Below are 26,055 nucleotides of genomic sequence, written 5' to 3' on the forward strand. Positions count from 1 at the left end.
AAGCTGTTCAATAAAAGCAAGTTCAACCAAACACGGGACACATATAAAGAATGTATTGGTATGGCACAGTCTTTCAAGCAGAGACTGTGGTTATTGAACATTGTGCCAAGGAAGTTAAAAGGCTAGGTACCGTTAACAGAAGAATAGCCATCGACTCGGACAGCCAAGCGCCACTGAGTACAATTACCGCTTCGGTAAAGTCCAGAGTCAAAGAAAAAGTACCATGGCCCACAAGGTAGAGGAGCAATGAAGATGGCGATAAATTGGCCAAGGAAAGTTTGATAAGGGGACCTATTGGCATTGAACCCTTTCCTGGCATACCAAACTTCCAAAAACGTGGAACCATCCATGGACAAAAGTCCTCCGTTCAATGGGAATTTAGCCCAGGACAGAGACGAAAAAAGTTCATCAAAGCAGGCAGAAACAAACAACAGAACTACTTAATGTAGGATGTGTTAGGACTAGAATAATAGTTGGACTGCTAACTGAACACTGCGGGCTTTGGAGGATATGGATTTGGAGTGGCGGAACCAAGCCTGTGCAGATTGCCAGGAAGAAGGAGAGACAGCGGTACATTTCATCTGTTGGTACAAAGGCTTATGTAGACGGAGCTTTTACTCCTGAGAAGGGAAAAGCCCATTTCTGAAGGACTCACAGGAGTCCTTGAAAAAGCACAAGGTGATGCACAATAGACCAACATTGATCGCAGTATGCAGATCGTAAAGAGGAAGACTCCTCTAAATCTTAATTTAAGATTTTGAGGTTTGGATTAAGAAACCGATCCATTAAAGGTTGAGATGACCTAGCTTTGACAGCACCTGAAGCTCAACTTCAGTGGCTGGATGGATAAAACGGAGGTATGACCCCAAAATGCAAACACCAACGGTTGGTGATTCTCAAGGCTTGCTGGTTATGGTAAATGATGGCGAGAAGTGATAGGTTTAACTCTGAACACGTGTGTGTATGTACATGCATATGCAGAGCTTACCTTATATGAAAAAAGGTTCCTCGGTATGCCCTAATTAATTTAAGGCTGTCTTGGCTCCATATAGAGTGCGTGTAAGAATACCACCCGATATAAGAATGAGAATGTTGCGTGAACATGCATGGGAATATTTCGTTATTGTTCCGATTTTTACAATAAAAATATAAAACTAAGCTGTTTTATAGTATATAAAACTGATTGATATTTCGTTTTGTGTTCTATTTTAGGTACAGTGAGGCTGAGTGTATTTATTAGCATGAATGTGTCGTGTGAGAGACCATCTCCTTCTCTAATCTAATCTAAACTTCCCAAATTTATTATTTAATTTTGCATTTATATTTTAAAAAACTTTCAAAAAACGACCTTTGTTTGTTTTTTTTAAATGTGACCACTATGTCAGAAAGAATTGTTGTTAAACCAACTTATCAATTTATTTATACTACTTAACATGTTTTTTCCAGCGCTAAATGTTATTTTTTATTTTAACACTCAATATCGAGTTCTTATTTCCAATAAAATACGTTTTGCCATTGAATTATACGAAGATCGACTCGACGTAAGGCCTAAATGGATTTTATGTCATATGCGGATAGGAAACGTTTTATTTTCCCAACATTTAAGCAAAAAACCATACAGTATGGTCGAACTTGTCCGTCCTATTCCCAGCCAATTTGACCTTGACAATTGAGACCGCATGGAAGTCGAGCACGTGCGTAAATGCCGACACGAAGGTTATTTTATCAAAAGTAGTAAGATTAGAGTTTGTATTTGTTTATTTTTACAGTTTCCAGAAATAATTATAGGGCTAATAAAATATTTATTATTTCATTTTATCGCTCTTTGAACTTCTTTCTAGAAGAAATTCTTTCTAAGCGAATATGAGCGTAAATCTGCGAGCGTTAAGCTCGATTTTAAGGTAATCCACGTTTGAAATATATTTGATATGATTATTTTAGTTTTTGATGTTTATCTTTTTAAAAAAAATATATATCTTTATCGAGTCATGGATTGAAAAATAAATCATGCATTTTATGAATTTTATTATTACATAATTGTATTATTTATTTCATAATTTATTGTTGTTTATCTTTAAGTGAAGTAATACCAGCATAATCTTTGAATACTTTCTCACTGAAGATGGCGCAAAACCGAACTCTTTTGAGCAGTTCAACTGACCCGCGAGTGAAGTCGGACCCATTTAGTGACCTATACTGGTGTAGCATGAGTTCACCGACCCGCAGCATTAAATCATTTAGTATCTTTTTTTTTTACAAACTTTGTATTTTAAAGTGTATGGATACATAAATGGGTTCAGAGTTTAATTTGTAACACCCTTCTGCTTTGGTTTCCCCCCTTCTGATTAAATCGTGAGATTGCCTCCTTTGATCTGCGGGGTGATGAACTTATCGATCGTCTAGGTCCGTCATACGAAGACCAATCACTGAAGACGGCGAAATGATGAACAAAATGACAGACCAACCCAGCAAGGATGGGCAGACCAGGATCAAATTACAGCTAACAATAGCATGAGTGTCCTTGGTCATCCTGATCTGCCTGTTTTACTGCTTTTGTCCATCAGACTTCTTTTCACATTCACCGTCTGCCATGAAAAAAAAAAACAAAAAAACTGACAATCAAGCAACAATAGGCAGACTATGGAAGCTCGAGGGTGATTAAGGAACAGTTTCAGACCTAGATTCATAGAAAATATCATTTGTCGTGCAATTTTATACTGTGTTAGTAATAAAAATTGCATTAAAAATTTCCAAAGGTTGGTTGAAGGTCCTTTAAGTCAGTTCTTAAGGAGTCTGCTGACATGTAAATCAGTATTTGTCAACTTTTCAATCATCTCTAATCATCCTGATGGTTCTCGATGCAAATTTCAATCAGATATGTTTAAAAATTTTGCCATATCATTTCCACAAAAACCTACAAGCAGATAACAGATATTCACAAATGAAAAAGATGACAAAACATCTAGTGATAACATACGATGATAATTGACAGATCAAAATGCTCGGGGTTGTTCAAAATTTGAATTGTAATTTTTTTTATCAAGTCAAAGAAATTGAATCATGAAAAAAAGCTTTTGTGAAGCTTAATTTTTTTTAAATTAACATGTTATGTTTATTTTAGGCCTAAGGCGAATAGGCTTGTGATTGGCAACAAATACTCATCGGATGCTGTCTTTGTACCACCGAAGAGAATACAAAGATCACCAACAGACATTCTTAAAGTATTAATTTCACTCTGAAACCTTTTATTTGATTTTAACGTTTGATTTTATCCCTTTAGGCCATTTCAAGCACAGTTGGTAAGGACCCAACGGCTCCACATTACAAATATCATGATGACCCGTACCTCATACCGTACTCACACTCGACCAAGAGGTCGTACAGCATGTCACAGGAAGCAGGCAGGAAAGCCGCTCAGTGGATCCGAGAGCAGCACGCTGATCTTTTTCAACATAAAGAAGCAGATCCTATGATTGAGGTTGTACTTTCTTACTCAAAACAAATTTTTTTTTTTTAAGAAATCGGAATGAAAGCCAAAAATGAGATTTGATTAGTTTATGTAGATTTAAAATTGTTTTTAAAAAATCCTGTTGTTTTTAAAACACATAGAACCAAAATTATATAATTTGAAATCAAGGATATAAACAGGGTGAGGCTAGATTCACTGTTGTCATGTTAAATAATTCCTTTATTAATTTTCATTTCTTGCTAAGCATTTTTCTTTTAAATCTCATTATTTTATTGAGATGCTGGTAACAAACAATGGGCCATTGATATGAAAAACTAAAGGAAGGTGATGCTTAATGAGGATTAGGTTGGATGAGAAAAGATTGCTATTGTTTCATCATCATCTTATTCTCTTTGTATAAAGCGTGGTTTTCATATTTAAAAACTTATCTCCTCTCCTCCCTGTTGAATATGATCAATTAGTCAAGTTCTGTTAATTAGAAAACACCATAACCCAATTATATGAAGTCAGAGATATAAACAGAGTGAGGCTAACATATTACAGCTGCAGGAACTTATTCAGGAATATACAAAAATAGTCAAGTTTTGTTAATTAGAAAAGAACTTAACCTGGTGCTGAGCTGTCACCCAAACATGGTGAGGCTAGTATATTTCAGCAGCATGACTTTATTTTAGTTGTATGAAGTAGGGGTTTTTGCTTTAAAAATTGTCTTCACTAACTACCTGTTGAACAGTCAAGTTCTGTTTATTAGAAAAGACCATAGTCAGACAGTCCAACGTCAGGCATATAAATAGGATGATGCTAGCATATTTCAGCAGCATGGCCTTATTCTAGTTGAATAAGGCAAGTTTTTTAAACTTTTCTTCACTATCTACCTGTTGGTTATAAAAGAATTGACAAGTCCTCTTAATTATTAAAAAAAAAATAGTTGGATGCTGCCACGTCAGGGATATATGCAGGATGAGGCAAAGATATTGTAACTAGATCATTTTATTCTAACTGAATAAAGCTAAAAAAATTTCCTTAAATTTTTTTGTACAATTTAAATAACTAATCAAATGGTATTGATTGGAAAAGACCATATCCCAATGGTGTGATGTAAGCATGGTGAGGCAAGGATGTTTTATTGTTTATGCATCAATTAATTCTGGTGATTGAATCATGGTTTTGGCTTGGTTATTTATTTTTATTTATTTTTTTTTTTTTAATATTTGTGAATGCTATGATCACTGAACACTATTATTATAAAAAATTCCTTTTAAATGGTTAATTTATTTTAGAAATTTTCACCAAAACCTGTTTACAATGAAGAAAGCAATGTAAACGAGGACATACTGAAGAATGTAATAAATGCGGCTAATGTCAGTGATGCTGTAATAATTTATGAACTATTGGTTAAGAAAGAACAAGGTATAAAATTAAAACATTTATATTGTTTGTTTCTTTTTAAATTTACATTGTTTTCTTTGCAGAAATAAGCCTTCCTACAAAGCTCAGCCTCTTGGAGTTGCTCTGTTTTTATAATGGTGAAGATCCCCTCAGTGAAGATTGGATAGAAGAGCGATGGTACAGGCAGGGTACTAAAAAAAGGGAATTCGTTAAAAACTGTTGGAGGTATATACACCCAGTGTGTGAGCGTAAACAAGATAAATAAAAAATTTATATATTTTTTCAGAGGCAATGAGCCGATACAACAACTTTTCCGTGAATTATCTGAAAGCGAGTTGAAATCGGATGCATACTGTACGCTAATATGCGGAATGCTCAACTATGGCCAGGTCGACGGAGGTTGGGATTTATATGAAAAATCTAAAGCAGCCGGTGTCGCTTTGAATACAGAAACTTTCAACTGTCTTATATCAAAGGCGTTTGTACTAAAAGAGGGTCACAGGATGGTCTTGGAAGTTTTGGAGGTATATATTTCGTCAATTTTCAAAATATCTGAGAGTTACCTTATTTTAAACTTTCTCAGGGCTTAGCCAAGGATATGAATTCAAGGGGGCTTCGTGCCAATTTGGGCACTCTAAACAAGCTTCTAAAGACGCTCAGTGCCATAAGCTCAAACAAGCAGGCCAGAGAAATGATTTTTATGACTTTTTCAGAATTTAAACGCCTCCAGATTGAGCCTTCAGCGGCCAGCTACTTTTATTTAATGCAAGCCTTTTACAAAAACAGTAAGTCCATCATTAATATACATTATATATATTTATGTTAATATACAAACTTCTTAAACAATCCGTCACATCCACTATAGTAAAATACCAAAATGTAAGACCAAAGCTTACATTAATAGTTTTGATAGTTTAGTTAATTTTCAAAGCCAATCAAACTAATGACAATCCATGTCAGTGTTTATCAGAAACCTATTCCCTTAAAAAAATCTCAAAAATATAACAAAACAGTGACGCTTCCCCAATAGAATCCAATCATCAGTATCTTAGCTATCTATTCCCCACAATCAACCTCAAACACAAATTTAGCATAAATGGGGCATCATCAGATCACACTCATACATCATCAAAATCCTATCTATTTTTCTTTGACGATCAAACTTTCAAAGTTAAAATTGCACAAAAAATCAGAGATTGCCTCAGCAAAATTTATATTTACTCCCTTAATTTAGTTTAAAATTTATTCAAACAGAGATGCTGCCTCATCAGTTCCTCTTCATACATTATCAGTAACCTAGCCATCTCTGCTCACTCAATCAACCTCAAAAGCAAATTTTACATAAATGGGGCATCATCAGATCACACTCATACATCATCAAAATCCTATCTATTTTTCTTTGACGATCAAACTTTCAAAGTTAAAATTGCACAAAAAATCAGAGATTGCCTCAGCAAAATTTATATTTACTCCCTTAATTTAGTTTAAAATTTATTCAAACAGAGATGCTGCCTCATCAGATCCTATTCATACATCATCAGTAACCTAGCTATCTCTGCCCACACAATCAACCTCAAATACAAATAGAACATAAATATGGCATCATCAGACTGTCAGACCTCTCATACCTCATCAGTATCCTAGCTATTTTTCTTTGACAATCGAAGCTAATATTGAACAAAAAACCAGATATTGAGTCAACAAAATTTACATTTATTCCCTTAATTTAGTTTAAAATTTATTAAAAAGAGATGCTGCCTCATCAGATTCTACTCATACATCATCAGTATCCTAATTATCTTTATTCCCACAATCAACCTCAAAAGTAAATTGAGCATAAATGGGGTATTATCAGATCACACTATGACATCATCTACACGAAATTATCTTCGCTAGTCTAATCAAGCTAAGTGAATAAAAGAAAAACACCATTCATTAGATTCAACTCATCTATATGTATTGGGCACCCCCAAAATGTAGCCAGGAAGCTGAAAATGAGCTCTACAGAGCTGCCAGGCTCAGTACATTTCCAGTTTCTGGTATTAACCATAGTAAATAAAATAAAATGCTTGTTATACAGAAGTCAGATATGTAAATTAGGTAAAATAATATTTTAAATTTTCCTTTGAGGAAACTATAAACCTCTTGAAAATTTTGCCTTTTTGTGCTAGTTCTAACTATATATTGGCACTAATTTTTTAAATATTATTTTAGAAAATGAATTGGAAGGCTTGATGGTCGATATTTTGGATAACCTCGAAGGGAAAAGGCTGGGAATGAGGGATGAGGATGATACGAATTTCTTTCTCAAAGCAATGGAAATCGCCTCCTTCGTGCTCAGAGACAAAGAGCTCGCTTATAAAATCGACAGTCTCCTTCATTACGAAGATAACTACAACCTACTCGGAGCATCTTTCAGAGAATCAGTTTATTAGTGAGCTGAATTTGTAACGATATTGTTTTTTCTTTTTTTAATTGTTCATTGATTTACTAACTTTTTGAAATTGACTTCAGCCGTTATTTCTTTACAATAATATGCGGAAGTGAGTCTTTTGAGGATTTCTTGGAACTTTATGACAGGCTCGTACCAAATGTTTACATTCCTGAGCCCAAAGTTATGTCCGTGAGTATTTGATAAAAATAATTATTATAATTAGGATATTAACATATAAGTAAAATTTCATATTGAGCAATATTGTTTATTTTTAAACCAGATTATTTTGTATGTTCAAATAAATTACATATTTGGGGTTGTCGTCAGTGGACGCAGTGGTTAAGGTGTTACGGCAACTCATTGAAAGCAGTTCAACATTTTACAAATAATTTTAAAAAAACTCTGGCACCCCAGATGTTGCAAACCCCCATAAAAAATTATAATTATTAATGATTAATTATGTTCAGAAGTTAATCCAACTTGCTTCTGTTTCCAGGATATTTTAATGGCCGTTGAAACTCAAATGGCCTGGGAGCATCTTCGTCGCCTGTGGTCAGACATGGTTTTGTTCGAGCATTCCGATAGAATCGAGCTGGTAGAAAAAGTTCTTGCCATAGCGGTCGATTGTTCCATCGACACCCTTTACGAGGATATGGCTCAAATTGGTTGGTCGGTCTGGCAGAAAATCGAGGCCCAGTTTGAGGCAAAAAAAATCCGCACGAACAATATAGAGTATGCTTATCCCTGTCTTTTTTTTTTTTTTTTTTTTTTTTTTTTTTTTTTTATATACTTGCATCGTTATTTCAGAAGGACTGGAGGTATGCTTGGTCAATTGTTAACACTTTTCGTAAGAGCGGGCGAACTTAGCAAGGCACATCTCATCATGGATAAGTTGTTGAGGGATGAAAACAAGATAATTGGAGAGCCGGATATCAAATCAATTGCGATGTACTTGGACAGCTGCATTGCAAACAAGTCCCCTGATACTGCCATCGTGAGTACACTTAAATCCATAAACAATTTTTTTCAAAGTTTTTTAAAACCAATTTCTATTCCAGAAATGCATCAAATACTGCAACACCATGGGCTTTATCGAGGCTACGGCATTTGCCGTTAAACTTAACAAAGAATTGGATTTAAATGAAAATCAAAAAGCAAGATTGTCTGCAATTGTAGGCAATGAATGTCTCGATTCAGAGAGTTAATTTAAAAATACGGATGTAGTATTTTTTATAGTTTAAATTTTGTACATTATAAGTATTTAAAAATCTTTTTATTTTTTTTTTTTTATTTGGCCTAATTCTTAACTTATGTTGAATGTAAAATGCTTTCTTATACCAAGTCATTCTTCTTCAATTTCTTCTTACTATTTAAGAAAATAAATAATCAAAAAATAGCCAACGGGTCATGGATTCAAATTCTATATACATAGGTTGTTCGTAAAAATGTCTGTAAGTAGGATGAACTTGCCGGGGAAACATTTAAAGTAAACTACAAATATTTCTTGAACCGATTAAAATTTTTATGAACATCTCACATAGAGTACACTACTTAGAAGTAAAATTAATGTTAATTATGATGTGGGGCACTAATGTGGCAACACTGGAGTAAAAATAATTTTTAGTGTTTCTTATGCAAGAATTATACAACAGCAAAAATTTTAATGTGGTTAAGGGAGAACGTGAAGCTGTAGGAGCTTGTCCAGGATTGTCAACAAAAAACTAAAAGAAAATTAAATTAAAGTGTTTAAAATTTTTGCCAATTACTTGAGTTGAACTCTAAATTTAAAAAAATTTAAAAACAAAGAAAACCAAGGTCTATCGTGGTTTATCAAACGGAAGATTTGAGATAGCCAACTTTTTAGTTGTTCTCACCATGTGCAAGAATGTGGTGGCACTGCAGCAACAGTGGAGTAAAAACTTTTTTAGCTGTTCTGACCATGTACAAGAATGTGGTGGCACTGCCGCAACACTGGAGTAAAAACTTTTTTTAGCTGTTCTGGCCATGTGCAAGAGTATGTAGAGGCACTGCAGCAACAGTGGAGTAAACTTTTTTTAGCTGTTCTGACCATGTGCAAGAATATGTGGTAGTACTTCAGCAGCACTGCAGTAAAAACAGTTTTTGAGTTGAAAACTGAATAAGTGATTAGGGTTAAATGATATTTGAAAGAAAAAAATGACAACAAATGTATTTATAAAATTCTTTACAGTTACTAGGGGTCGCAAAATATACAATGCATCTATCCAGTTGCGACCTCTTCGTTCTTCGGTTCGACTATTTCATTTTTAGGAGGTAGTTCTTTCCTCGCCAATCTACCATGGTAAACATTGCAATCCAAATCGATGCAAAAATTATAATCGACAGGGTTTGCCATGGCGTGTTCAATCACTTCATCTATGTTCTCATTGGTTATATAATATTTCGATCTCTCCTGTAAAAACAAAAACAATAAAAATCATTCACTTTAAAAAAATAGTGTACAGGTTACCTTTTCCTCTCGGACTAGTCTTTCTGCTTCTTCTTTCTGTTTTTCAAGTTGTAACCTATTCTCCTCAATCTGCTTAAGTGTTTCTTCCAATTCCTTCTCCTTATCCTCGGCAAGGAGTTTTTCTCTGAGTTTAGCGACACTTTGGTTCCATTCGTCATTGATCCTGATGCACTTGAGGTGTTCGTCCTCCTCGCGCTTCTTCTGTTCCATGATGACACTTTCACCCGTTGTCATCTCTTGTATCTTATTATGGAAAAATAGTCTGCAGGAAATAAAATAATTGTTTGTTGTAAAAAGATTTTTTCACTAATTTATCCTGAAATCTTATTATTTGTGGGTACAATAAAAGCCAGCATGGAACAAGGGATCATTTTTGGTCCCATCCTTTATATTTACTGCTGATTTTCTCTCCCAACACCATCATTACCACCCGTGTAGATGCAATGCTGTAGTTCTGTGTTTGTTTGTCTGTTAATCCTATACAAGCAACAAAGGACTGGTGCAAAAATAGAGGACAAGTCTGAATGAGAAAAAATGTACCCAGTATACGTTTCAAAACACAGCCTTGCCCTCCACTGTATATCAACATTAAAGAGGCACCAAATTCCACTTAAGTCAGATATTTAAAACCTAGATAGCAAAGAGATATGGAATACCCATACAAGACATAAGGGGTAACAGCTTAAAAGAACACTTGGACAACTTTACAACTGGACAACAAAGACTTTTAGGACCAAAATATGTTTTGACCGTCCAAACTCCACTCCATACAAGACATTACTGCAAACAGTTTGGATGTGAAGTTTATAGGGTTAGGGATAAAAGAGATGGCCACAAGGCCTACTGCACCTCGACCTGAGTAGATCTACTGTGCTCCCCTGTTATTTATAACTCACTGGCCAGCTTTAGGTTATTAACCAGCCTCCACAGCTTTGCCAGTGGCACCTTAGTGTAGGATCTTGCTTGTTGTTTTCTTGTCCTAGTTGCAAGTACCTGCACCTACATAGACCTTCATAGAAACATAGAATGTATTCTGCGGTCTCCTCCTCTTCCTGGAAGTATCCGCACAGTTGTTTCTTCTGTCTGTACTCCTAACTGGTGCAAGTGCTTTCTTAAGTAGCAGTGCCCGGTCAGGAGTCCAGAATCCTAATCCGGTTGCGGTTGCGTTCAATCAATTATTTTGTAAGTCATGCGAATGGTCCTTCTATGAATCTCTTTAAATGCCTCATATATGTGGCATTGTTCCCCCAGGTTTTGGATGATGGCAGATCCATTTTAAGATGTATCCTCATTTGTGGCAGGCTGCTAAGTTGCAGTAGGGTTCTGGGCCAAGAGAGTCCATGTTGGCCTCCTATTTGGCCAACATGTCAACCTTTTTGTTGCCTCTATGCCCCAAGTCCTAGAGACCCTTGCCAGTCATTAAAGTCGTTGCCATCTGCCAGGGCCTCCTTTCCGTTCCAAACACTCTTTGCCTCCACCCCATATGAAGCTAGGGCCTTTAGTGCTGCCTGGCTGTCAGAGAAAATGGCTACATTCCGGGAATGTATTCCTAGCTTTTTTATTTTTCCGGCACATTGTTCAATCTCTATGATTTCAGACTGGAAAACTGTGGCATATTTACCTAGGTTTACCGTCAGTTCGGTCTTGGTTCATCCCGAAGACCCCAGCTCCTGTCACATGGAGTGGAACTCTACGGTTTCTCTAAGCCATCTAACATCCAGTGCATCCAATCCTTTTAATCAAAAATGCTTAGATATACTGAAAAAGCTCTTTACTACACTACAAACTTCATTATCTACAATGACCTCAACATTCCTTTTTGTCAACATAATCTGATCTCAGAAGTTCCACACCAAGCTTTTGATCCATTTTAACCCTACTAATCGAGCCCTCTCAACACTTTCCCATCCTGAGAAACCACCAAATCACCTTAAACGATGATATTTGCCGCTTAATCCTTCATTTTGAGAGTCAATTTTGCTGGTTTCTTTTAGTAAGTGTCCTCCAGTTACTGTGCTGGCCATAGTGTCAATGTTGTGACCATGATTTTTAAAAAACAGATGAACCAGTAGTTTTGGCGTTTCTGATCATTTTGGTCTGTCAAGATGCATTTCTGCTTTATTCACCGGTAAAGATAGCAAACGGCCAATATGCATCTCACAAACAGCAAGAGAGGCAAAATTATTGGAAATGGCCAAAACACAGGTTTATCAAGTAAGAAATATCAGAATTTTCAGACATCCAGATGACCCAATGCAACTCAATTTTCAAAGAAGTAACCGTAGCATAGCCATTGGTAGCCACAACGGTTTAGGCATTGATACGGCGCTTATCACTGTAAGGTAACGGGTTCAAATCCAGCAGCCCTGCATTTGAACCTGACAAACTTACAAATGGGGTTTTTTTTTCAAAAACGCAGATACTTGGCGGTGCATATAACCTCATAGTTGAAATCCCCTCGTAAAAAAAACTAACCATATACCAATAACCATTTTATGAAGAAAATGGTATAACTTTAAAAAGAAGGATTCACAATAAACTTGATATGGCATAGCATACCCAACCGAAAAGGATGTATGATTCTGCAAAGACTCAGGCGCGTTAGCTAATCGGACTACACCGTCCGACTGAAATTATTATTATATATTATTAAATTATATGAGTAGCGTAGCATAGCCATTGGTAGCCACAACGGTTTAGGTGTTGATACGGCACTCATCACTGTAAGGTAAAGATCACGAGTTCGAATCCAGCAGCCCTGCATTTGAACCGGACAAACTTACAAATGGGCTTCTTTTTTTTTCAAAAACGCAGATACTTGGCGGTGTATTTAACCTCATAGTTAGAATAAAAAACTAACCATATACCAATAACCATTTTATGAAGAAAATGGTATAACTTTAAAAAGAAGGATTCACAATAAACGACATGGCATTGCATACCCAACCGAAAAGGATGTATGATTCTGCGAAGACTCAGGCGCGTTAGTTAATCGGACTACACCGTCCGACTGAAATTATTATTATATATTATTATTAAATTATATCAACTTCATTCATCACCCTCACCTAATCGACTTAAATTCCGTCCTGTAAATATTGTGCAATTTTTTTAGCTCTTCCCTCTCCTCCTTGGGCTGCGGCTTCCTCTCGGGTATCCTGAACATTTTGCTCTTGGCGACCGGGAGCCACCTAGGCTTCGTCCTCCACCTGATGGACGTCTCGCCCAAGGCTGTTACGAGCCTGTTGGCGTCGCGGCATCTCGCTATTTCGCCCTGAACACGGCTGAAAACATTCGTGAGCATTATCACAGGGTCAGGATCAGCACACAAACATTGAAATTTCAAACCCCGAGTTCGATTCTCGTAAGGTTTCCAACCATGTTGACCAAATATCCGGATCGGGAAATAAATGTGTTATTGTAGCAAAATAAAAATTGGACGTATTTCACTTTGACATTATTTAACATTAACTTTAATAAAGAAAAAAGCTCCTATAATTAAATGAAAATGACGTTTTGGAGAGTATTAGACGGTCCAACTATATGACCATACTATCAAGTATGAAATACATAAATATACAAAGCACAGTTATCACATTATATTATTTCAAATCATAGAAACTGTATATAACTCTTATGTAAAACCAGTCTTTTTTTATACATAAATGCGTATAATTTATATCATAAAGACTTAAAAGTGTGAAATTCAAAGCTGAGGAAACAAAATGAATTAAACATGTAAGAAAATAAAACGAATTTTATTATTGCATCTAATATATAATAAATGGACATTAAAACAAGTTTTGCAATTCTTCAGTAATTTTGATTCCTAATGAAACTTCTAAGTACTTAGGTGTTTTCTAACCTCTTCAAATCCCATTTAAAAGAAAATTTTAAATTCTGTTAATTTTGGTTAAATTACATTTGTTTCTGAATTAATTATTTTTAACATGCTTTTTTGCTTCTTACCATCTTCAGTGATGGTTCTGTGTCGATTTAGTCAAGGCCCTTTTTTTAAGTTCTTGCAACAAAACTTCACAATGTTCAGTGAATTACAGATAACTCGACAAAACTTCATTGTCACTTTTTGTAAATAACGGTTCCACGCGTAGATTTGTTGTTTATAATGAATGGGTTTCAAGCATTAACACTGATCATCAGGTGGAAGGAGTTACATCATTTCATCATTCCTGTAAGCTTTATTTTTTCATTTCCAATTATTGTACAAATCTTCATGATCTTCACCGATTCAACGTAATGAATTTGTCTACTTGTAGTTTGGTCTTTTCTCAATTTGGCTATCCTTGCTGTTTGGATCTGTGAGTTGCATTTTGGCATTTTGTTATCTTCATTGATTAATTAAAGCTGAAACATCTCTGGGAGACCAAATCAAAATGGTCAGATACACCAAAACTGCAGCTTTATTATCCCACTGATCGCAAGAAGAAATCTCAAAATTTCACATCCAATGAATTCCAGTCAACCTTATGACACTTTGCAATAAACAAAGGCTCAAAGACTATACAGCAAAATTTCACAGAATTCAATGACTTTTAGATGGAAACTTAATGTTTTACAATATTCAATAACTCACATTCAACAAAACATCATGATGTTGAATGAGTTGCAGATGACCTGATAAATAAATAAATATGACCTGATGAAACTTTGTGATATAGTCGAGTCTAGGACAGATGCCTAGTCGTGAAGATGGCATGCGCTTTTTCATTTTGGATTAATTCAGAATGATATCTATTTATAACCTTCAAACATTTACTGTTGAACACTAATTAATTTTTTTATTGGTCTGCTGCCCATGTTTCGATCAATCAGCCATTTCTGCTTCTCTCTATCATCTGGGCTGGGACTGTGTGATCTCTATTTAGTCGAGTTCCTTTTATAATTGCATATAACCATTGTTCAGTCGGTTGTAGATAATCCAACAAAACTTCGTAGTATCCATTCACTTAAATTATTGAACAAAATTTCACAATCTTCAAGATTCACAAAGTGCATAATAAATTTCTCCACCTGTCGTTTGGTCATTTCTGGTGACTTTGGGCTGCTATCCTCACAATGTGTGATCTGTGAGATGAAATTTGGATTTTTGCTACCCTCAGCAATAAAGCTGAAACATATCGGGCAGACCAGATCAAAATGATCAGAAACAACAAAACTGCACATTTATCAACCCACAGACTGCAAGACGAAATCTCAAAATTTCATAACATTAAAAGATTTCCAGATTACTCTATGAAACTTCACAATAAACTAAGACCTAAAAAATATACAGCAAAATTTTATGGTATTCAATGACTTGTAAATGAAACATCAACATTTCACAGTGTTCAATGTGAGACATTCTTCAACAAATCATCATGATGAATGAATTGTAGATGACCAGAAAAAATTTTATGATATAGTCAATTCTAGTACAAGTCAAATCCTTGAAGATGGCATGGGCTTTTTCATTTTGGATGCTTTCCAAATGATACTACTTTAATGTCCTACAAACAATGTTGAACACTAATCATTTTAAAGTTTTCTCTCCTCCTTGCTGTTTTGGTATGTCAGAGGCGTTTCTACCATCTTCAGTGCTGGACCTGCGTGATCTCTGTTTAGTCGAGTCCCTTTTATGAGGTGGAAATAGGGAAAGAAGTGTAAATAATGTAGGTATTTTTTAACACCTTCATATACCTTCAACTCACATTTGACAGAAAATTTAAATTCTGCCAAATTTGGCTAAATTTAATCCTAAATACAAAACAATATTTTTTTAGAGTTAAATATAAGTAGTCAAAGTGATTTCAAGATAGATCCATTATGTTTTATGCCGCTCAGTTGTGTTGGTTCAAAAGAAATGATTAATTCATTTATGTTTTAGTGGTCAATTGATCAAGTTACTTCTTTTTTTTTTTTTTTTTGTTTATGTAAAATCTTTTTATGTTGAAAATGGCAAAAAGAAGGAAAATTCGATCAGTTGTAGGTTGAGATGGAGAGTTGGTATCCGAGAGGATCGAAGTCATGATAGCTCAAGTGGTAGACCAGCGGCGTATTTAATCAAAAGTCGTGGGTTTGAATCTCGCTCGTGATACTGACTTTTTTATCTCAACCAAAACCTTACATAAAAGAATAATTAATTGAAAGAAATGATTATGTAGAAATGCAAACATTCTCCCGAGTTCTGAATAACTTTTAGTCATTGCTGTTCTGATTTGTGGCATTTTGCTATCTTTAGTAGTTCATTAAAACTGAAACGAAACATACGAATGAACTGAACCAAATCAGTAAGCCAGAATAGACCAAAATGATTCAAAACCACCAAATTGTACACCTCTTTAAGAAATCTCAAAATTTCACAATATTCAATTAGTTCCAGATAACCCAAATAAATTTGACAATGACAGTTTTGAGGACAATGCAAAAATTTTTAAAATAGTTTAGTTATTAAAAAGTTTTGGCCAAATTTAGAAAATGTCATGGGCTTTTTTGAATCATTTCACAATTTGTGTACAACAAACTTTTCTGATTTTCAAACAACTTTTTGGACTTGGTATAGTTTCTTTTCTTCCACATGACCATATGAAACTTCACAATAATCCAAGATTCAAAGACTATACAGTAAAATTTCATGGCAATAAATGATTTATAGATCTGCTATGTTTTATGCCACCCAATGGTGTAAGTTTAAAAAAAATGATTATGTAGAAATTTACAATTCCTCATATTGTTCAACAAAACATCATTATATTGAATGAGTTGCAAATGGCCCAACAAAACTTCATAGTCTAGGACACAGATCCCGAAGATTGTAAAACGCTAAAACACATCTCACAGACCAAACCAGTGAAGATAAGCAGACTACAATGGTCAAAATCAATTAAATTACACTATAATATTTTTCAAAGCTCCATCTCCTAGGAGTTGTATATCACTTTAATTATAATTTATTCTGTTTTTGTGTTTTTATTGCATTAAGATTAATTACTTTTTTTATATATATTGTATGTGTTCTTGAAGAGGGGAGCCAGATAGGCCCACAAATGCATTGATATTAATAAATAAATAAAAAAGTTGAAGCAGTTCATGAATTTTTTTTATCAATATAAATATTTCTTTATTTTGTAAGTTTCTGGCTCATCGGCCCATCCTCCCCTATCAGATTACTACTGGCAAGGCTTATAGAAATAACTTTAAGTCCATTTTCTTTTGATGCATCGAAAAATTCACCATATCTGTAAATAAACATATTATTATTATTATTGGCTACGTTGATTCAGCCTTATTTTATGGTTTTGATTTTTTATGGGACAAAGTGTGCTCCTTAGTATTTGTCATTTATTCCCAATTATTTGCAATGTCTTAAAAGTGTTAATTCAATCTTTAATCATCAATGTTAAACATTTTGGACTTTCTTGTTTATGTCCTTTATGTCAAAAAAAAAAAAAAAAATCCTGCAATTAAATGAAACATTGAAGAGATAATTGTTGTTCAAACATCCATTGCATCAGAAAAATTGTATTTCCAAGACAGTAAGTAACAGTATTATATTAGTTGTTATGTTAAAAAAAAATTTATAAATAAATTTTTTTTTTTAATTGTTCTGTGGCAACATAAATCACTTGAGACCAATTATATTAAGAGCACCTAATAGTAATAATAAAAAATACGATTAATTTATATTTGTGTTCAGAAATATTATAATATTTTGTTTGTCTTAATTTCGCATGTAAAACCTGATTGGTTCTTCAAGGGTAAATATTTGTCAATATAATTGGATGGACACGAAAGATAATTCAGATGATTTTAAATTTCTTAGTTTCATTCCGTCTCTCGGGCAAGAAGGAATCGTTGCTATCATGATAACGAATCTGGTTGTACTTCTACTATTTATCCACCACATTTATGGTAATATAGTCTTTGTAAAAATTCTTATTTTTTTATCCAATTGCTAAATTTATTTCATTGACGATGAAATTTACAAAATTTCATTTTTTTACGGGGTTTTCTCAAGTTGTCCGATTCTTAACTTTTGGATTAAATCTTATAAAACTTACTTTGCTTTATTATTAACAGTGCTAGAGCACTATATTAAACTCTTTCGTCGTTATTGAATTTTATAAAAACTATTATTTTATATTAATAATATTTTCAAACAAGGGAGAAATATTTTTATTTGGTGGATTGACGCCCTCTTCCCCTGGTAATCATTTGCCAAATCCACATCATCTTTTTCCTTCATAAGGAGGAATTTGTGAAGCCATTGGCACTTTAGGCATCTTATAGGATTTTGTCAGGTAGGATTCAGGATGAAAGTCGTACGACTAGGGGGTTGTGATGAAGTTCCAGTGTTTTATGAAAGCGTCTGTACCGACTTCTTGCCATTTTGAGGAAAAATTGGATTGAAGGCCTTATAATTTATCTCTGCAATTGTACAAGATGATGCCAAATTATGATGCCAATCTTGCCTTTTTAAATGATTTATAATCAATGATGCAGAAAATGATTATTATTGAAAAACTTAAACTACCACCCTGTAGCAAATAGTTTTTATTTTATTTATTTATTTTTTAGTTTCTCGCCTTTTGTAAAAAAAAAAAAAGAAGAAGAAAAAGTTTGCCATTAATCCTCTTGAATTCTTTTCAATAGCACTCTTCTTGAAGAGTTGGAACATCCGAATACAATTATCTTTCAGAGTGGTTATCTACGATCAAACAATTTAATTGAAATGCACTTAGACAAAGGTGAAAACTGTTTGTTTATACAAAGGTGTTTCATAATATGTGATATATCTATTAATATTCATAATGAAAGATAAAAATGGTGGGCCCATGAAATAAAAGGTCAACATTTATTTTCTGTCAATATTGCTCAAGAACAAGACATGTTGGGTTTATTTGCCATAATTAATAGTAGTTACTTTTCCAGTTGACACTTTGTTGTTGTTGTTTTTTTTTTTATGTTGCTAAATTACATAAAGTTTTTTGTGAAATATTTGTTTTATCTTACAATTAATTAAGGTTTTCAGTTGAGATAAAAAAAGTCAATGGAACGAGCAGTATTCGAACCCACGATCTTCGGCTAGATACGCCGCTGCTCTACCACTTGAGCTATCGTGACCTCGATCCACTCGGACACCAACCTCCCATCTCAACCACACCTTTTGAATTTTCCCTCCTTTTTGTCATTTTTCCATTTGCCATTTATTTGTTTTATGTCAAACATTACTATGAATCAGCCCCTCTACAATCTTGCTCACAGGGACCATTATTGGGTCTATTGCACAATCCTCACAATTGGCCAGGAGTAGGAATTTCAGTAGAAAACAAGAAAACATGTTCCCACATGTAGAAATGTGTGGTGATTAGTGACCGTTAGTCGATGATTATTCGGAAATTGTGAGGTGTGGTCTGGCATGACGTAGGTTTTAGAAAAAAAAATTCCTTTATCGTGCCAACATTTCAATCTTTATTGAGATTATCTTCAGGACTCAAAGTGTTTGTTTTCTGCGTAATTGCGCCATTCTTGTGTGTCGTGTTGAGAGTCTCTCAAGAAGCACAATTATGCAGAAAACAAACACTTTGAGCCCTGAAGATGATCTCAATAAAGATTGAAACGTTGGCACAATAAAGGAAATGTTTTTCTAAAACCTACGTCACGCCAGACCACACCTCACAATTTCCGAATAATCATGTTCCCACAGTTTCCTCTTGCACAAGCTTGTTTCTGCACATATACCCAGAGTCTGCAGTACTACTATCATTCTAATCCTAGCACATCTTAGGATGGTTCTGTGATGGTCCTTTGCCGAACTTTTTTTGCATGTCTCTGTCCTGTAATACAATCTCATTGTATGGGTGTAATTCCTAATCCATTGTCTGATGGATCTACTTTTTTGGCAATTTGGTATATCATTTTAGAGACCAGGGTTCTTGATGGCCCTGAGAAGAGCCGGCGTTATGGTTGGAATTGATGGTCGTAGTATACGTATTAATGTCGATGAGCCGCATAGGTTCTTGAGAGTGCGAGAAATGATGTTGTGAGTAGTGCTTAAGACTTGCTCCATTAGTGATAGTTGAGCCCATGTAGACGAGTCTGAAATAAGCAGGTTGAGCTCCTGCTTACATACAAGGCACATAGAAATTATGAAATATGGAGTGGGTGTGCCGTTCAATCTTTCTTAAAAAGATGGTTCCTACTTACAGTAAGTAGCTTACTGTGAGTAGGAACCAGGTGAGACATGTTGAAGCAGTGGTGACACTGGATAACTTGTTAACCTCAGGTAGACACCACATCACAAAATGGTTCAGAGCTAATAGGTGTCCTCATAGAACTTTCCTTAACCAATTTACCATCCTTTTCTGCCCTGTATGCCCTGGTACCCAACTCAAGGGGTTGTTGTTTGCAATCTCTGACAGAGTCTTGATGCAATCCCAAAATGTGGTCTTTACTACCGATGAAAGATAAAATGGTCCAAAATCTTGGGGTTTGTGAACAAGTCGAAGAGTTTATGCAGGACACGTGAGCCAATCAAGTCCCGGACCATTTAGGGATGGGGTACGAGTCTACCCAGGCATTTAACCCCTCAGGTCATGGTCGCCCACCCTGCATAATATATATACTACCGATGAGATAGATGCCTCGAGTGCCATTTGGTTATTCTTTTGTTGATAATATCCAGCCTTTAGATCTCTCTGGCACAGGGTTCAGTAGCCTGATGACAATGGCATTCCAAGCTTATAAGAATTCTAGAGCTTAATTATTTTCATAGATGCTACCTCCTGACCCTATCAGATATATTATTAAACTAATTAGGAACCCTTTCTCCCAGTCTGCTCTATATCTGAATTTGGATTTTTTGATCAAACCTGAATTTTGGAATGATGGTGTTGACAGGCCAGAATCCTGTCCACCTAAGGTTTTGCCCAAAGCCTTAACTATTTATTTATAGATATTATATTTGTTTCTTGTTTAAATTAGTTTTATTTTGTTAATACTTGTTAAAGGTTGAATTTTCCTCAAGTATAAATGATAACTTGTCTCAAATTTCATTAAACGTCACCTGTATGCCTGTCCCTAAGAACACAAATAATCATAATTATAAATTCTAGGTTTTATTCTGTCACCGTCAATAATGATTGTTAATGGAATCAACAATCAGTTAGGTAAGATGCATTGGATTGACTCTGTGCCAATAAATTACGTTTAAATAAATTTTTTAGGCGATCGTCCTTTTATAGTTTCTTTACAAATGAATCACAAGCATATCTGCGGAGGCACGATAATCAATCCGAATAGAATCATTACAGCAGCACATTGTGTTTTTAATATAAATAATATATCTTTATTAACAGTAAGCTATCAGTTTTGAAAAAAAAAATTGTGATTTGTTTTCTCACTTTGACCTATTAAATTTTTAAGGCAGTTGCAGGAGTTGTCTCTCTATCTGATCATCATGCTGGGTCAAAACAAGAAAGAAACGTATTGCAAGTGGTTGTATATCCAGAGTTTAATTGGTAATTTTACGACATTATTGCAAAGAAAACTTGGTTAAATAAGATTTTTTAAGGCATTGGATAACAAACGACCTGGCAATTCTAGTTGTGGACTCTCCCTTTATTTTTGGCCTTAATGTTCGGCCAATAAATCTTCCTCCTGCAGAATATAACACCACAGGTATAATTTAAAATACATAAATATATTAGTAAATTATATATATGTACATTTTTAAATATTGGGACCATGGTGGCTGAATGGTTAGGGCATCCAACTTAATTTTTATACTTGCATCTTATAATAGTATTAAAAAAATATTGTAAAGTGAGTCTGACCTCTCATCCATGACACCCGACAGTTGCATAGTATAAAGACAATTACTTTAGTTTAAATATTAAATAGTTTTTATTTCATCAAAATGTACTAGCATAGAGATGTTCTTTTACATCCTTTCCAAGTGCCAAGAGAATCACTCGACGATCATGCATCCGGTTCCTAATCCATCTCAGGATACTAGTCGCCGTCGAAACTCCCCACCAGTTACCGGATGAGATATGTCTCCGGCTGGATGTCATTGCCACCGGCAAGGATGGAGCATTTGTTCTATACCTTGTGGTGGTTTATAAAATTCTTAAAAATATGGGGTATTGAGGGAAGACCTCATGGAGCTGCACCACAAAATTTCTTTAAGGGGTGTAGTAGTGAGGGCAAGAGGATGCATATCTCAGCGTAATAGAAGACGCTCAGAAAATCAGCTCCTGAGAATGTTCCGCTGAGATCCTCACTCTCCATAGCCTGTGCTCATATGGGCAGATGGGGAGCAAGTGCAGCTTCTTCGTCCAAAGAATGCGCTGTCGAGCAAAGTACCTGAATGCGATGGACCTGCACAAAAGAAAGTGAAAAACCAGCGAATGCCAGAAAGAGATTTTATTTAAGTTCAAATCACAAGAAAAAAAATTTAAAAAATAGTTCTTCATTAAGACATCCTATAAGACAGAAATTAGTTTAGTTTATATACTAATTAGTTACTATTTCATCAAAATGTACTAATTAAATTTGCCTAGTCTACAAATGTTCAACAAATTAAAATTTAATCCAAAGGTAGAAAGCAAAGAGAGAGAAATGATTTTTTTAAAAGAAAAATTGTTTGTTTAACATTCAAAAAGATGTGACAATTAAATAGCGCTATAAATTCATGCTTTTGCCATGGATGAAAATTCTTAAACTGCTCAATTTTTCCATTTTCACTAGAGGAATAATTGATGGCGAATACAATTTTAATTGGGAGATTTCTTCCTGTGGTGTGCAGGATGATGAACGTGTAATTTAATTTTTACCTGGCTGGTCTGCCTATCTGGACACATTTCTGCACTTCACCACACACTAAATATGGCGAAATGCTGAAAAGCATCTGAGAGGCTAACCCAGCGAGGTAGGCAGACCAAGATGACCGGTATAGATCAAATTACAATTTCAATTATAATATGAGTAATAAGTGTGTAAATTTTTTTTTTATTGCATTAATAAAATGCAGCCCAAAACTCCTGCAAGGCAATTTCAGTTTATTCAGGAATCTGCTGATCTGTGCTTTCCAAAAAATCGGAACACAGGTTGGGCTTTTTAATAGCACCTTTTCTTCCTCAATGCTTGTTATTTTTCTAAACCTTTACAGCCTATGCTTTTGAATTATTCTTATTTGAATTATACAAATAGCCACGGTTCTACATAGCCTTCATCAGAGCCAAAAGATCACCTGGATAAGCTGTTCCATGTTGCCTTGGGAGATGTGGACTCTGATAGATAGACAGAAAAAAGTCACAAAATGTTGTGAGAAGTCTAATGGAAATTGGGATATGATTCTAGATTTTAACAGTCCCAACTTGGGACCATGCCCATGGGCGTTCGACTTTTGGTTTCAGCTTATTAGACATGACACTGCCTACGGCGTTCAACTCGTATTTGCCACACAAGCCATTCAGAGTTCGAATCCCCGCAGAGCCCACGGTTTTCTTATTGATTACAGTATGTAAAATATATTATAAATTGTAAAGTGGTTTAACCCCTTGTCCACAACACCCAACGGAGCCTACTGTATGTCAGGAATTACTTAAGTCCTAAGCCCCTTCAGACTACTGATCTTCTCGGCCAATGGGGTACAATAGAAAATGTCCATCCGACAGATAAGAACCAGTTAACCATTGAGCTCTGCGTGGAAGTGGGGTTATATTCTTGCCCCTTTATAACTCAAATTTATGTAGAAAAGCTTTAAAAAATAAAATAAAATAAAAATAACTATATGAAATTTATGAATTCCATAGGTACTAATCATCAATAATTAATTTATAACAGTTCCTCAAATATTTAGGTGCTGAGTATGTTGGTACTGCCAATTATGAGAGGATTTTCATAATTTTGAAATATAAATTTAAATTGTTTCTAGTTTCAAAAGAAAATCTTATGTCATAATTTATCAATGGTATTTTCATTTAGAGCATTTAATGATTATAATTGGTCCTTTAAATATAATATGCCTCTTTAAATGTACATTTTAAGTGGTTTTAATGGTTTTTATTTAATATTATTTTTTCTTATTAAGATGAGACTCGATACAACTCTTTGCAATCAGTCCCAATTAACTAGGAATTATACAGGTATGACTGGCACTATAAGCGGTTGGGGTGCGACGCAAGTAAATGGAATTTTGTCAGATCGTTTGAAATCAACTTCCATCCATATAATAAGCAATGATGAATGCTATGATTATTTTGGTGATGATGTAGATCAAGCATGGCTGTGCACAATGCAATTGCCGTCGTCCCTCTGTGATGCTTGCACGGTGAGTAAGACCGTCCGATCGAATTGAAATTGAATTATTTTGACGGTTTTTCAGGGAGACTCGGGGGGGCCACTTGTCTGCAATGATTTGTTCCTGTGTGGCATCATCTCATCGGGAATCGGCTGCGGTTACAGCACATTTCCGGCTGTCTATACCAGGGTGTCTTATTTCCATGATTGGATCAGAAATTCCCTTACTTTTCAGTAAAACCATGCAATCTATTCGATATATGTATTATAAGAACATATGAACATCACAGAATATTTATTATTATATTGAGCTCATAACTAAAGACATTACAGTTCTTAAAGCCTTTAGATATATATTTTATATGTTATGATTATTCATAAACTAACGTAAAATTTGTTAACATGTAAATACCATTCATATACAGTTTTATTTTATTTTCCTAAACCATTTTTTAAAGATTAATTACAATTAATCAAATAAATTCACTAATTTTGTGGTCCACTTGACCAATTAATATATTACAATTAATTAAGGTTTTTAGTTGAGATAAAAAAAGTCAATGGCACGAGAGGGATTCGAACCCACGACCTTCGGCTAGATACGCCACTGCTCTACCACCTGAGCTGTCGTGACCTCGATCCACTCGGACATCAACTCCTTGAAAAATGGCAAAAGGAGGGAAAATTCAAAAGGTGGGGTTGAGATGGGAAGTTAGTGTCCAAGTGGATTGAGGTCACGATAGCTCAGGTGGTAGAGCAGCGGCGTATCTAGCCGAAGATCGTGGGTTTGAATCCCGCTCGTGCCATTGACTTTTTTTATCTCAACTAAAAACCTTAATTAATTGTAATAAATTAATCAAATAATTGAAAAAGCCTGGGAACACCAGGTCATATTTTTGAAATTCATCGACTACTTTACAGTCCTTCGACTTGATAAGACACGACTTCCTTTTTAAGCCTTAAAAAGCAGAGATGAAGACACCAAACTCTTAAGGTATGGTGCAATAAGTAATAAGGTTAAGGTATAATAACTGTGTAGCTAGCAACTAGGCCAAATGAAGCCTAGAAATAGGCTTAAAACAAGGCAACCCATCCCCATTCTTTTTAATTGCAAAGAGTCATTTAGGCAACTGGAGTGAGAGGAAAAAGGAGTTAAAAATCAACCACACATATCTATCAAATAACCAAACCTAACCTTTGCAGATGATGAGGTTTTCTTTGCAAAAACCCAATCCAATTTTTAAAAAAAATTATCGAAGCACTTGATAAAGTAGAAAGTGTCTAATAGTAAAGTTTGACAAGACTGGAAGAAGAAAAAAAAACTGAGAAAAGCAACGAAAATATATTGTGAAACTTACACCTGAGGTCTGCAGGGTGATGAACCAGTAATTTGAACTTTGCCGATCATCTTGGTCTGTCTCAGACTCACTGAAGATGGCAAAATGCCGAAGCGCTTCTTCAAATCAAAAGGATGCAGTGATAGTCTGGGAATTCATTAGACAGTGGAAATGTGTGGTGATTAGTGACCGTTAATCGATATTTATTTAGAAATCGTGAGATGCGGTCTGGTGTGATGTAGGTTACACAAAGAAAAACACTTTGAGTGAGTAGAAATACTTTGATTGAATATATAAAAAATATATTTTGCATTGTATAAATTCACTTTTCGACATCCAAAATGTAATTGTTATATGTAAGCAATGTTTGTAAAATCCCAGGCCCTGAAGATGATCTCAATAAAGATTGAAACGTTGGCACGATAAAGAAAATGTTTTTCTAAAACCTACATCACACCAGACCGCATCTCACGATTTCTAAATAAAGATAGTGGAAATTTAAAAAACATTGCTAACTGTACTAAAATCTTCGACAAAGTTAAAATAATGGCTAAAACCATCTCTGATGAGAAAAAAAACTAGACTTAAAAACCTTTTAAAATAATTATTGAAAAGAGAGCTAATTGCAAAAATAAGA

The 26,055-nt window shown here is 34.8% G+C and overlaps 3 protein-coding genes across 4 annotated transcripts; 2 read left to right on the forward strand and 1 right to left on the reverse strand.

Moving 5' to 3' along the window:
* Window positions 1–1,708: 1,708 nt before the first annotated feature.
* LOC106669144 (protein PTCD3 homolog, mitochondrial) lies at window positions 1,709–8,564 on the forward strand. Its single transcript, XM_014398444.2, has 12 exons — window positions 1,709–1,901; window positions 3,122–3,221; window positions 3,281–3,478; window positions 4,750–4,879; window positions 4,942–5,083; window positions 5,145–5,382; window positions 5,442–5,643; window positions 7,073–7,292; window positions 7,373–7,481; window positions 7,789–8,024; window positions 8,100–8,286; window positions 8,351–8,564. The coding sequence occupies exons 1-12, from the start codon at window positions 1,864–1,866 to the stop codon at window positions 8,495–8,497; spliced, it is 1,947 nt and encodes a 648-aa protein (XP_014253930.1). The 5' UTR covers window positions 1,709–1,863; the 3' UTR covers window positions 8,498–8,564.
* Window positions 8,565–9,461: 897 nt separating this feature from the next.
* LOC106669149 (probable 28S ribosomal protein S26, mitochondrial) lies at window positions 9,462–13,195 on the reverse strand. Its single transcript, XM_014398451.2, has 3 exons — window positions 12,849–13,195; window positions 9,781–10,042; window positions 9,462–9,723 (listed from the first exon to the last, which is right to left on the reverse strand). Exons 1-3 carry the CDS (start codon window positions 13,082–13,084, stop codon window positions 9,532–9,534), a joined length of 690 nt encoding a protein of 229 aa, XP_014253937.1. The 5' UTR covers window positions 13,085–13,195; the 3' UTR covers window positions 9,462–9,531.
* Window positions 13,196–13,806: 611 nt separating this feature from the next.
* On the forward strand, window positions 13,807–24,399 carry LOC106669147 (trypsin-1-like). 2 transcript variants are annotated; one of them, XM_014398447.2, is made up of 7 exons: window positions 13,807–13,972; window positions 20,892–20,945; window positions 21,003–21,133; window positions 21,202–21,296; window positions 21,350–21,456; window positions 23,928–24,112; window positions 24,167–24,399. In XM_014398447.2, exons 2-7 carry the CDS (start codon window positions 20,915–20,917, stop codon window positions 24,317–24,319), a joined length of 702 nt encoding a protein of 233 aa, XP_014253933.1. In that variant the 5' UTR covers window positions 13,807–13,972; window positions 20,892–20,914; the 3' UTR covers window positions 24,320–24,399. The 2 variants fall into 2 exon arrangements, with proteins under 2 accessions (XP_014253933.1, XP_014253932.1); XM_014398446.2 differs by lacking the exon at window positions 13,807–13,972 and adding an exon at window positions 17,589–17,688.
* The last annotated feature ends 1,656 nt before the right edge of the window (window positions 24,400–26,055 follow it).

This window comes from Cimex lectularius, unplaced genomic scaffold (genome assembly GCF_000648675.2).
Source record: "Cimex lectularius strain Harlan isolate CLEC.00 unplaced genomic scaffold, Clec_2.1 scaffold272, whole genome shotgun sequence".
Classification (NCBI taxonomy): domain Eukaryota; kingdom Metazoa; phylum Arthropoda; class Insecta; order Hemiptera; family Cimicidae; genus Cimex; species Cimex lectularius.

Excerpts from the sequence above, each read along its gene's own strand:
- LOC106669144 (XM_014398444.2), top strand. The coding sequence starts at position 1,864 with ATGAGCGTAAATCTGCGAGCGTTAAGCTCGATTTTAAG. Across the intron at positions 3,222-3,280 it reads CACCAACAGACATTCTTAAA|GCCATTTCAAGCACAGTTGG; the intron begins GTATTAATTTCA and ends TTATCCCTTTAG. Across the intron at positions 8,287-8,350 it reads AGTCCCCTGATACTGCCATC|AAATGCATCAAATACTGCAA; the intron begins GTGAGTACACTT and ends TTTCTATTCCAG.
- LOC106669149 (XM_014398451.2), bottom strand. The coding sequence starts at position 13,084 with ATGCTCACGAATGTTTTCAGCCGTGTTCAGGGCGAAATAGCGAGATGC. Across the intron at positions 10,043-12,848 it reads ACGGAATTTAAGTCGATTAG|ACTATTTTTCCATAATAAGA; the intron begins GTGAGGGTGATG and ends TATTTCCTGCAG. Across the intron at positions 9,724-9,780 it reads GACTAGTCCGAGAGGAAAAG|GAGAGATCGAAATATTATAT; the intron begins GTAACCTGTACA and ends TTGTTTTTACAG.
- LOC106669147 (XM_014398446.2), top strand. The coding sequence starts at position 17,640 with ATGATAACGAATCTGGTTGTACTTCTACTATTTATCCACCACATTTAT. Across the intron at positions 17,689-20,891 it reads ATTTATCCACCACATTTATG|GTTTTATTCTGTCACCGTCA; the intron begins GTAATATAGTCT and ends TATAAATTCTAG. Across the intron at positions 21,457-23,927 it reads TGCAGAATATAACACCACAG|GTATGACTGGCACTATAAGC; the intron begins GTATAATTTAAA and ends GGAATTATACAG.